Source organism: Limulus polyphemus, unplaced genomic scaffold (assembly GCF_000517525.1).
Source record: "Limulus polyphemus unplaced genomic scaffold, Limulus_polyphemus-2.1.2 Scaffold647, whole genome shotgun sequence".
In the NCBI taxonomy this organism is placed as follows: Eukaryota; Metazoa; Arthropoda; class Merostomata; order Xiphosura; family Limulidae; genus Limulus; species Limulus polyphemus.
The window spans coordinates 71,261-84,486 of record NW_013666257.1 but is presented as its reverse complement, the minus strand read 5'-3'; the positions used below and the strand labels follow the sequence as shown (position 1 = coordinate 84,486).

General features: G+C 31.0%; 1 protein-coding gene across 1 annotated transcript in view; it reads right to left on the bottom strand.

Annotated features, from left to right (window-relative positions):
- Positions 1–13,226, bottom strand: part of LOC106459673 (unconventional myosin-Ic-like) — a 74,171-nt gene that overhangs the window by 31,840 nt on the left and 29,105 nt on the right. Inside the window, exons 4-6 of the mRNA XM_022386213.1 lie at positions 8,155–8,353; positions 4,817–4,897; positions 1,073–1,252 (exon numbers count right to left, since the gene is read on the bottom strand). Coding sequence (XP_022241921.1) covers positions 1,073–1,252; positions 4,817–4,897; positions 8,155–8,353 — 460 coding nt within the window. The remainder of the gene's footprint in view (positions 1–1,072; positions 1,253–4,816; positions 4,898–8,154; positions 8,354–13,226) is intronic.

Sequence of the window (13,226 nt, the reverse complement as noted above, 5' to 3'; positions counted from 1 at the left end):
GGGATGGAGAGGTTATCATATGGGGAGAGATTAAGGTCTCTGAAATTGTTTTCTCTTGAAAAAAGAAGAGTTAGGGGAGATCTGATTTAGGTAATTAAGATTCTAAAGGGAATTGATAGTGCTGAATCATCATCTTTTTTCATATTTAACAATGAGAATACTAGGACTAGAGGACACAAATATAAATTTTGGCAGGAGAGGAGTCATCTTCAGCTAAGACAGTTTTATTTTTTAAAAGGGTGGTTGGCCTCTGGAATGAGTTGACTTCAGATGTTGTGGTGGCAGTAAATTTATGTGAGTTTAAGAGAAAGCTTGATAACAATATGAATGATAAGGGCTGGCTTTAGAATTTGTATTTTATTCTTTAATTTATTTAATTTGATATTTTTAGTTTAGTTTAGAGGTCCAATAGGTCCCTTTTTTGTCCCTAAACACTATATTATGTTATTCTAAATGAGATGAGACAAAGAGAATTTTGGGTCTTTTATGATTGTAAAAAAAATGTTTGTTAATTTTGTTGGTCTGTTTGTAGTTAAGTTGAAAGCTAAACAATAGGCTATCTGTGCTGTTCCCACCATGAGTATCAAAACCTAATTTCTAGCATTATAATTCTGCAGACTTACTGTTGTACTACTGGAAGGTGGAAAAATATGTAACTAGAGCTTTAATTAGATGATTTTACATACTGAAGAAAATATATTAATTCAAGTTCTATTTTATCTTATTACATATACATATGATTCACCCTGAAATGAACTCTTTTCTGCAAAGCTATTGCTACCAGTTAACGTGACTACAGCATCTTATTGAATAGATAATATAATGCAGAACTTACAGTTTACATAATATTTAATTGTTTCTTACTTAAACAACATGATTTCTTAATATGAGATACTTTAAAAGGAATAATCCAAAGATTCTGAAGTACTTTATATCATTTTTTTAACTAGTACTATAAATGTCTTATATTTATTCATATTACCTTAATAATTTAATTATGCTTTGATTTTAATAGCAATAAAGAATAATGAAACAAGTATTTCAATTAAAAAATTGAAAACATATTCAGTACTTGGTTCAGGTAATAGTAAAACTCTGGATCACGCCGAAGGAGTAACCTCTGTAAAGTGCTGTCATCAGCTCCCATCACTAGCTGGTAGAATATGTGGAAGTTCCTTTCACCGTTATTCTGATGAGCCACCCGAGACTTCTCCAAAAGGTAGTTAAGGATATGGCCACCAAGAGGTGCACCCTAATAACAATGATAATGTCTCACACAATATTTTCACCTCATAACATATTAAAACCTACCTTGTGATACTAGTAACAATGAATGTAAGGCATCAACAAAAACTTTTTTATTTGCTGAGAGAGATAGCATTATTGTGAATATTTTAATCAAAATATTGTATGAACACTATTAAATATAAATTAATACTCATAAATAGCTTGCAAAAATTTAGTAAAACACGTTGTAAGAAATATACAGATAATATACCAAAAAACCAGTGGGTTAAAAATAAACAGACAATATACTTAAACAATATTAAAAAAATGAAAAGGAGAAACCAAACTTCTGGTGTATACAGGACACTTTTTCTCAATTCTTATGTTTCCTTATACTCATTGTGGGGAATATTTTAATACTCAAGTACAATAAGCAAAAAATATATATTTGTTAAGTTAATTCCGGTAGTTTCAAATACTGATTGTTTAAGCCCATGTACTAACAATGTTTTAAGTACTTTATTGTTTTAATGCACACTTATCCACTTATTTAACCCTCAAATTACAAACGTTTTTATCCCATTAACAACTTGTGAGGTCCATATATTATATAATATTGAGTAATTGTATGTAGTTACCTATTACAACTCTTGTGGTAAAGAACAAAGAAAATAAAATTAAATAAAATTTTTTATTCTTTACACAAAATACATAAGCACCAGCAATAATTCATTGAATTAATTGCAGTATTATTGGTATCTTTGTTTACATTTTTTATGTGTGCTTCATATATTATTAGGGACTCTGTAACCAATAATTTCATGGATCCATAAACAGTTTAGAAAAATAAATGTGTTTCATCAGTAACTCTAGGACTAAACTAGTGGGTATTACCTAATTAAGCTAAAATATCTTAAAACTTTAAACAGTTAAAGTGTCACAAGCCATAAAATTCTACATATTTGTCAACTTTGAGACCCAGAGAAAGAGCAGCTGATAATGTTCAGGTCAAGTTTAAGAACTAAAACAATACATATCTGCAATAGTTACTTTCTTCCTACTTGCAATGTGTATGCCCTATAAATAGTTTAGAATCCAAAAATAGTGATCTATGTTGTACCTATGTATACATCATTCTAAAATGCTTAATAGCTAACAAATACACAAGATATATTTCACTTCTCTAAAACATTAAATTTTCATAACATATAGCTATGTGGTTCCCATTGTTGCTTCTGAGAGAGATTTCTTTTATACCTAGTTGATAAGAATAGACAAGTTAGTAGAACTTTGTTACAGCTTCCTGAGAAGATACATGAATATTAAGAATATCCAAGATATATATATATATATATATCCAACAAAGGTCTTATAAAAACTCACTTTTTGTAATTGTTCCTATGTTTAAATGGAATGAAAGATCATGAGGCACATGATCTACAGTCAACATTAGTTATTTGTTGATTTAAACATATATTAGTAATTAATTTTTTGACATACATAGAGAAAGTGGAAGAAGTCGAACATATATCCTAACTTGGTATGAACATAGAGTTTGTCTTTCACTTGATGGTCTAAAAGTTATATAAAACTGGGAAGAAAATAAAGTGTTCCTTAACAAAGGGAAAATTTGTATATTTTGTATGTGAGGTATTGTCCTGAGTTACAGCAAAACAAACCATAGTCGTAAATCGCTTATAAAACCTCTTGTGTGACAAAACAAACCATAATGTTAAGTTGTTTATAAAATCTCTTGTGTGACAAAACAATCCATAAACTTAAGTTGCTTATAAAACTTCTTGTGTGACAAAACAATCCATAATCTTAAGTCACTTATAAACCTCTTGTGTGACAAAACAAACCATAATGTTAAGTTGTTTATAAAATCTCTTGTGTGACAAAACAATCCATAAACTTAAGTTGCTTATAAAACTTCTTGTGTGACAAAACAATCCATAATCTTAAGTCACTTATAAACCTCTTGTATGATAAAACAATCCATAATCTTAAGTTGTTTATAAAATCTCTTGTGACAAGATAATGCATTAACTAAGATAAAATACTGTCATGTAAAATGTAATGGAAAGAAGAAGACAATTATCTTTGTCTCAGCAAACCAAAAGCTTTTTAATGAGGTTTGATATTTATCATAAGTTAATTTCTGCTATTTATAATGAGTATTCCTGCCCGCAATCAAAAGCTATAAAATAAGTTCAAAATTGTTGTTTTTCAGCTTCTCTAACTAACACCTGTGATTTATCTTCAGACTGCAGGTAGCTGCATGAGAAGTTCCTGCATAGAAGGTCAGTTCTCAAGAGAAAGAACATCCATAGACTTGGAGGTTTTTCTAACTATGATTTGAATTTTTCTGTGTATACATTTGAATAACACAATGCCATGCTGACCCTCAAGTTTTCATAGGCTGGTCTGGTGCTTTTTACAAACAAAGTTGAACATTAGCCAACTAAATATTTTTTTTCACTTCTCCTTCAAAAAAATCCTAGTATCTGAAAAAACTGCTGGTTAAGGGCTTATGAGGCCATTTGTCTCTTCTTTCCTTGATAGAATTACTGAACCTGAGTGAAAGACATTTGTATGGTTTATAAAAGTTTAAAGATAATTTGGCATGGATGTTAGTGGAAATGATTGTAGATCGTTTGTTTAAAATTGTAACATGGGACAGAAAGGAAATCAAACAAACTAGCCTTTATATTTTGATTTCTAGTCCCTGCCACTCTACAGGTCTTCAATACATGTTATTTTCTAAGAATATACAAAGCCAGTAGATATAACTTGGTGCACTCATCAACTAACTCGCTTCTATCCTTTTACACTTTTGAGATACAAAAATCATAAAGTCTATGATTAGGAATAATGTGGACAAATTAAAACAAGTATCTTAACTAGTCTGAAGAGACTTGTTCCGAGATATTTAAGAATTTATTCGACATAATATGAATCTATGATGAATAGTTTCTTAATTTTCTATTATAGAAAAGATTTTAAGCAGCTTAAAGCTATAGCTAGTTTCAAGGGAGTTTACTTTTTCACATATGGTTTCAACATGTATATTCAAAATAGTAGATGAAAATCGTGGGTGCAAGCCAACAGAAGTGATTAAAGAATTACAAACAGATTCAGCAAGCCCCATTCTACAGTACTTTATGCATACACTACCTCCCCAAATGCTTAAAACTGTTTGATATCATTTCAAAACATACTCCTATAATATCTCAAATAAACAATACCTTTCTCAGCCTTGTGTATATAGCTTTAAGCTCCTTAAGATCTTTTTTTTATAATATAAAATCAAGAAACTATACATAGATTCATATTAGATTCTCTTTCAGTTTGAAAGTTCAATTAGATAAACACTGCTTTATAAGTTGATAGATGTAAAGACAAGAATATTCAACTGAACATCAAATGATCTACATCACCTGAAATGCTACTGTGAAAAAAATAACAGATGGGAATTCTCCTAATCAAACTAAATGAATCATTAATATGAATGTATTTGTATAACATTTAAGATATGTATAAAATCAAGAAATAAAAAATAAACCAAAAAAACCTTTTTTATACTTACCAAAAAATTGAATTCAATATCCATGTATTTGCCAAATCTACTAGAATTGTCATTTCGATTAGTTTTGGCATTCCCAAAAGCCTACAAGAAGAGAACATCAAAGTTAGTATTACCAACACATGAAAACTTGCACAACACACTTGGGAAAGTCAGTGGAATGTGAACAACATGGCCTCCTTACTATGATATCACATGTTGTATCATTGTACACAACACTGTGACCTCAGAAGTTCCATACACCTACCAAGTTACCGTATCTTTAGGTTTTTGTATAATGCATGGACATATTTCAAATAACACCAACCATAAATCATGTGACATTGAAGGACAAGATAATCCTCATCCATAGATGCCACAGGACCTGAAAGGATGATTAATTCGCTGTTTCTCAAAAAAAAATTTACACAATATTTGATACTGTCCTGATACCTGCTGCCCTTGAATTTCCCAAGTGTGCAACAAACTGTTCCCAAGTTCCAAAACAGAGTTGTTAAAAATATAGAACCTACAATATATAAAACCACTGCTCTTTGGTTCATGTTACAAAATCTAGAAAAACTATGTTCACATTAATATATATAAAAAAATCATTGTTTCCTGTACTCTTGACCACATGTAGCTACCCAAGGAATAAGGTCAAAACATACATAAATGATCTGTTGTACATCAATACATGCAGCAAATGTGTATTGATATGAAAAACTTTTAACACTTAGTTGAATTAAACTATTCATCTTTATGGGCTAAAAATAGAAAGAAAACATTATACTTTCTTAGGTATCATAGGTATAGCAGAACATAATGTTACTATTATCAAAACAAAGTAATAGTTACTATTATCAAAACAAAGTAATGGTTACAATTATCAAAATGATAACTAAGTTATTATGACTTGCATACAATTTGACACAAGTTAACCACTCTTACTTTGTAATATTTCATGTTGGTACAAACTATAAGTTTTCTTTAAAACAATAGTTTCTGTTATACAAGGATTTACTTTAAGTATTAGAGCATGTTACATGTCCGAAATAATAATAATGTTGCAAATTCTGAAAAATTTTATGAATTTTCCTTGATCATATTCTCAAATGTACTTGACAATGTTGGATGACACCTTCATTATCGGAAAATATTATCATTTTACTATTCTTTAACTGATTTACTGAGGACTCTAGTGACCAGGTGTCTGGTTTAATTTTAAAAAAATTTTTTGCTGTTGTAAAATGATCACTCTACACTTAACTTATAATTTACTGTAAATTAGACTTTATACTGATATCAACTTAAGAAGTTAATGGTAGAATAACGTGTTCTGCACCAGTATTGGTGGTTCAGCTTAGGAAGAAATTCATAATAACAGTGTTTAATGTCAGTATGTTACTAGTTTTGTAAACAGATATTCAACGCATCGTGTACTACATTTTCAAATTAAGTTAATTAACACTCTTATTTAAGCTTATATGATGATATAATGATCAGTTTTTAGTTTATGTGTTTGTCTTAGTGCTAAAACAGAATTAGCCAGTAACTTTATCTAAAATGCTGTATCATATATTGTTAGATTTTGGGTCCTGGGGAAAAAAAGGGGGTTCACCTTCTGATATTCACATAGTTGATACTGATTTCCCAATAATAAAAGAACAAGAGTTATTAAGAAATGTTCTTACTTTCTATACAGTTAACGTGAGATGTTTTAACAAAACAACTACCTTAATGTCCTTGAAGACGTACAAGGATCATTTAAATGAGTTTTATCAAATTCAACAAATAAAAATATTTGTATTCATGTTATATACAGAAAGTATGTAGCGTGTTTCATTATAATCTTATTTCTCTTAAATTTGTGTGTTATATCAAATATTAATGCTTCATTTTGTGAAAGTTCCTTAACAAAATGTAATGCTCATTGACGACGTTAGGAAATCACCTAGTTTCAAAAAATCAATTAAAGACAAAAATACAAAACCCTAAAACCAAAGTGCTTTTGAAAAATGGACATTTCATAATCAGTTTGCCTATGTAATGTTTATAGATGTTCACTGTAATTTAACTAAACATTTGCACTTAATATGCAACATTCATCAACTTAAGTTATAATTCGAGTTATTTACTGATACTAAGTATACTGTGAACAATACTTGTATTTTTGTATCTTGGCCAGTAAATGTACAGTTTTTAAGTGGTTAGTTTTTCTAGGTTGATTCTGATACACTAATTAAATTCCATGGATATATTAGAAAAATATGCCCTATCGAATCTGTTGTGCCTGATTGAAGTTCAGGGCTTTATTTTTTTTTCATCTATGTGTAAAAACTTTCTTCAGTGTTCACACCATAGTTTTTCAAATGGTGTGAACACTGAAGAAAGTGGTGTCTCTTTTTTTAATGAATATTATTATAAAGTTTTAACGTTTAGTTTGAATTATTTTTATAGATTCTTGTATAGGTTAGCTACAGTACAGCATAAGTGAATAATTTTCATGAGGTTCGTGTTTTAAGTTAAAAAGTCAATATACATTTTCTTTAGAGCTTGAGTACATTGTATTAAATAAAATTATTCTGGAGCCTCATCATGTTGTAGCAGTTCATGTTGTCATGCTCTACCTGATGACCATGCACCCTGACAATAACTCTGCATCACAGTTTCCATTGCTAAAAGACTCTGTCATATCCAAAGCACATCACTCCTCCTTGAATTCTTTCTATGATCCATCTTGTGTACAATAACAAAAGTTTTGCAGCAGTCATTTCAACAGTCAGATCATAAAGAAATCCATAGGAGCTACATATAGCAACTTGACCAGTATGTGCCACAATGGCAATAATACCCCTTTCATTTTATAGCTGCTTAAAATGTGCAGTAGTTGAACTGATATATTATGAAAGCAACTCTTGTGATAGTTTTCCATATGGCGGTCCTTCTTGATTATGTTATGTACTGTTGCCTGGGGCACATAATCAGCTTTTGCTGCTGACCTTTGTGATCTGGGATTCTTATCTGTTTCAAGATGCCACATTTTGCTTATCATGTCAGGGATATGACTTGATGCAAGTCTCTTTATGCATGGTCCTGGTACCACAAGTTGGTCATTCTACAATGGACATCCTCATTAAAATTCCTGAACTGGATATATCTTTATGATATAAATGTATGAATATCTTGCATTGGAAAAGGCTGTTATACATCAGGTGTTACTGCCATGTGACTTGCTGAGTAGCATATTCAAAATCATTTTAATATAATGTACTCACTTCTCTGTACATAAACATCAGCCATAACTAACTTTTAGAATTACCTATTATAAGCTAGACTGTAAAATTCAAAAGATCTTCTACCTCTAACACAGGATTAGAATTCAAGAGTTTTTCTTTCACATGCTCCACCTGCTTAGCATGATAACTTGCAGCAGCAAGGTAATGTAGGATTTTTTTGGAAGCTTCTGTCTTTCCTGCCCCACTCTCTCCAGATATTAGGATACACTGATCCCGGCATTCCTCGTGCATCAGCCTATAGGCTGTGTCAGCAATGGCAAATCTATAAGTCGAACATAATGTGAAAATAAAAGGCATTAGTAGTCATTTTCACCACATTATATTTATAAATAATGATAGGATATATATCTAAAAAATTAAAATGCATTATGTCAAGAATGAATTTTTATTTCAACAGTATCACTTCTACAACATTAAATTTGTTCTTCATTCAGCTCCTCAGATGCTCAGCAATAGTCTGTGGGCTTATGCTAAAAATCAGATTTTCATACTCAAGGTGGGCACAGCACAGATAGCCCATTTATGTCGCTTTGTGCTTAACAACAAACAAAGCCTCTTCTACCAACAACTTAATGTTTCCGTATAACAAAATGAAGAGGCATAGACTCAAGATTAACATTTTAGTTTAATATAAACAGTTTCATGATGTTACTTTTCAGCCAACAATGACCCAATTTTTAAATTCTTAATGTTTTTAGTAATTTAATCCCGTTACCCAAATACTGTTCAGATGTAAGAATGCTGAAAAAAATATAAAAACTAGCCGCCCTAACCCAAGAACTTTTAAGTAGACTTTAAAATAAATCTGAAATCGATTTATCTATCTGCATAGCTTCACATAAATACCATTAAACAAATTCAATAAGCATAAAAATTGTGAAACAACAAAGTTAAAAACAGTTTTATAACTTGTTAAAATGTTTTATTCAGGTACACTGATTGATATCTAACATATAGCTAAAAGCTTCCTAAATATGCAGGTTTAGGATAGTTAAAGGAAAAAATAAGTACTTGAACATGGACAGGGAAGGAAAAAGACAAATGTAAGTGAATAAATCTTTATTCTGTGGATTTCCTAAACTTACTAGCTTATTACAGATTTCAATTATGACCTTACTGGATGCTGGGGTGAAGAGGTAATTTTTCAAATATGTCTTCGCCGGACAAAGACAGAAATAATTATGATATATTGCACTTACATATCAGACAAATGATAAAATCATTATATCCTATATATATAGCCTAAATAACATATTCCAAATAGCATATGCAGAGAAGAAACCCCCCCAATGCATAACAATTTTTACAAGTATCTCTATCACCCCTTGAGACAAACCCCCCCACCTCAAGAAACAAAGACACAGTGCCAAAGTGATCTAAAAGCATCTCATTTGTTGTAGGCATTTACTCTATATTCAAGTAAGACAATTACCACATTTTAAGACCATTCGGATGCGACATCTGGTTAACAAAAATGGTGTAACTACATGCAGAAAACCTGTATGAAAATTGATAAAAGCTCCCTGAATAAATATATGTTCTGCATCAATTACAGAAGAGTGACATTAGCTATTTCAACTGCCCTTCATTCTGGAATAAGCTTCGAATATAAAGACCAACGTTTTTTAGTTCTTGCATCACACACTCACTTATTTTGCTTTTTTATCATGAGTGACATATAGTTAGGACAGGGGTGAAGTTACCTCAACCCCCCCCAAGCGTAACATAATTTATTTTGGGAACAAGATATTTCTATAAAATATATTGTTTGAATAGTTATTCAGTAATATCCGAAACAATCTGAGTAAGTGTTTCCAAAGGAGACTAATTTGTAGACTTTACTTTTTTTAAAAAACCAACAGTCCAGGTGCCTAACTCCCCTGGAGGTCCAATAATAGTAGAAGAATGAAGTTAGGATATTTTCAGATAATTGTTTAAAATAAATATACGGTAGGGATTCAGTATAGGAATCAAGTTGGGATATTTTCTGCTTAGTATTTAAGTTAGATACGTGGCAGAAGATTTGACATAGAAGAGTCAGTTTAGAATATTATGAACTCTTCATGAATACTCAGGATGTCACGAAACACATCTCCAGCTTGAATATTAAGCAAAGCCATTACATGAATGAAACCACAAATAAATTCCAGCTGCAAAGAAACATTTACTTCGTTAAAAAGGCTGCTCCTTTTCATTCTTTTCGTTTGTTAAATAAATGTAGAATGTATTAAATCACGCTGGAGTCTCATAAAAGTTTTATATTCGGCTAATAAAGTCAAAATAAAGAGTTGGGGGGGGGGGGTATAGTAATTCTAGCATGAATAAGGTTGAACTGAAAGTCCACTGGAAGAACACTTATGTTGTGTAGTAACGGCTAACAAAGCGCTCCCTAGCAATTTTGAATGTCTGAGCATTTTGAAGTTGCTCAGCAGAAAAAACAAAACAAAAAATAAAAATTAGATATTAAGAAACCATTCAAGCCAGTGGTGCCTATGAGCAAGAAAGAAAATGTAACAGATAAAACAATTCGGTCATTGAAAATATTTTATTTCCATATTTAGACCTCCTGAAGAACAAGAACGAATAGCCTCTCAATAAATTTAAAGTATTCTCATTTTACTCCTGCAACGGTTGTTTCAATCAAAAAACTTTATGCGACCAAAAACTGGCCAAAAATTAAACTATTTTCACTCGTACTGTCGATACCGCCATGTTGAAAATAGGAATATCTGAATTATTTAATCCTACAATCACACGTTCAGATAGCGGTATACTGACTACACGATGTTGCTACTCTGAGCGTGTCCTCAGTAAAATTATCTAAGCCCCGGAAACCTGACCTGTACTATATTCCACTGATGTCACGGACAGGATAAACTTAGATACTCTTCGTAGAAGCTCGATAAATTGAGCATACTTAAGTGATTTTAGAGTATTTGTTAATTAAAAAACAAAAAAAACAATGTGTACGTTTCATATCATTGAAATTAAGTGTTAAAACATTATAACTGCCTATTCAAAGTTTATTCTTTATTCTTATGAACAAAAGATGGTTATTTAGGATGAGTCCTAGAAAAAACTCGCTTTATAGCGCACCCAAAAACCCAAAATGCGGAGTACATTCTGAAAAAACTTTGTTTATTGAGTTCCAATTGTAATAACGTCACAAAATCATTAATTTCATCCGAGTTTTAATAGGCAGTTAGTTTTGTGTTCGCTATGAATTATTGCAAGTAAAAAAGTAACAGTTTTCATTATTCTTTAAAATATTATTTACTTAATAGTTTAATTTATTACTTTTTTTCAAGGTGCCCAATGGTCTTGCTGAGCTGCCTATGGACTAATTTATTTTTATTATATTTTATTTTGTAGAATAGATTGCGTCAGGATAATTATAAAACTAATAATTTCCATCTGTCTTTTTTGCCATATCAACATAATGTTCTCCGTCAGATACAACTTTTATAGTAGTTGTATAAAATGTGATAACATAACAGGTAACACATGTTATGGTACGCTAAAAATAACAGGTGGCGCAGGATAACGTGATCTATTTTACATCTCAAAGGCTTACCTTCATAAAATATATACATTTTTCAATAAGTATGAGAAGTTTGGCTTCAAACACAAGAAATTTTTAAATGTAGAAGAAATAATAGCGTTGTAACGGTTTAATTGTTGTGTGGTAAATATAAATAATAAAAACTCGAGATTCTAAGACCTCTTAATGACAGAAAAAACAACAAAAACATTTTTTTAAAAACTTTAAATTAGCTAACACAAACCAATATACTTAAGTACACAGCACACGCAAAGACAACTTAACTACTCAGAGCTGTTCGTAGCATAATAGCGTGTCAATGTATTATCTGGGTTTCTACAATTCGCGTCCCGTTGGCTCAAAATCGTGCTCCATACTATTAGGTCGTGAGTGGGTTATAAGAGTGACTTTAAATCTCAATATTCGATTACAATTGTGCATGAGTTGTTGGTGAGTGTTGTTGATTACATATATGTTTCCCTTCTAATCTGTAAGTTAAAAATTTGGGAGGCTAGTTCAGATAACTTGCGCAAGCATCACTTACTTGCTAACTCTCCTCTCCTATCCACAGAAGTTTATTTTGTCGTCGAAATACAAAGTCAATATTCACAAAACTAAACTAAATGATTAACCAGTTGACAGTAACTGATTGAAAAACTCGCTAACTCAATAATCAGTTATCCTCCAATCGTAAATCAATCATCACATACTCAAACAAGTATTTTATATATGTCTCAGATCGTTACTTTACAAAAAGATTCTTGTCGATAAGCCAAATCCGTCACTTTGAGTTAAACAACAACACAAATGTCTGCCAACAACAACGTGAGATTAAATTATACATATTGTACGGGAGTATTTGATGAGAAACATTACTTTCTGAAATTATAACTGTTAGATATATACGACTCATTATTTAATTTCTGTAGTGTATAGAAAACCTATTAATACTAGAAATAAACGACCTTATAACACCAAAATGTTGTTTTTATTTAATTAGACACTCAACGTTTCGCTTTATAGCTTCTTCAGGAGCGTTTACTAAAGCACACAAACCAAACTGACAGTACAAAACTTCGAATGGTTTCAATACTAAATTCTATTCGAATCTATAATGAGCATTTGGACAGCGTGCTTTTGACATATTAAATAGTAAAGCTTATTAGTTTCGTTTTGAGTTTACTTGTGTACTTGATAATGATCGCACCAGTGATCGAAACGTCGTACTTGTTCTGTTGTTGTTATTAGTAAGCACAAAGCTACACTATACTCTGCCCACCGCTGTGCCACTGGGGGGGGGGGGGGGCTACTTGTTCTAAAAACTAATCTTACTTACTGTAAAAGCTGTAAATTGTAGTAAAGCTCATTGTTGAAATAATTCACTGTTACCTGTAGTAAACACAAGTTCTTTCAAGATTACAGAGTGAAATAACAAAAAACGTTAGGTTAAAAAATAAAAAAAATAATTAAAATTATCTACGACCACAGATGAATAGGGACAAAGGATGGCGCCTATAAGTTTAATTATTTTATTTTTTAACCTAACGTTTTTTGTTATTTCACTCTGTAATCTTGAAAGAACTTGTGTTTACTA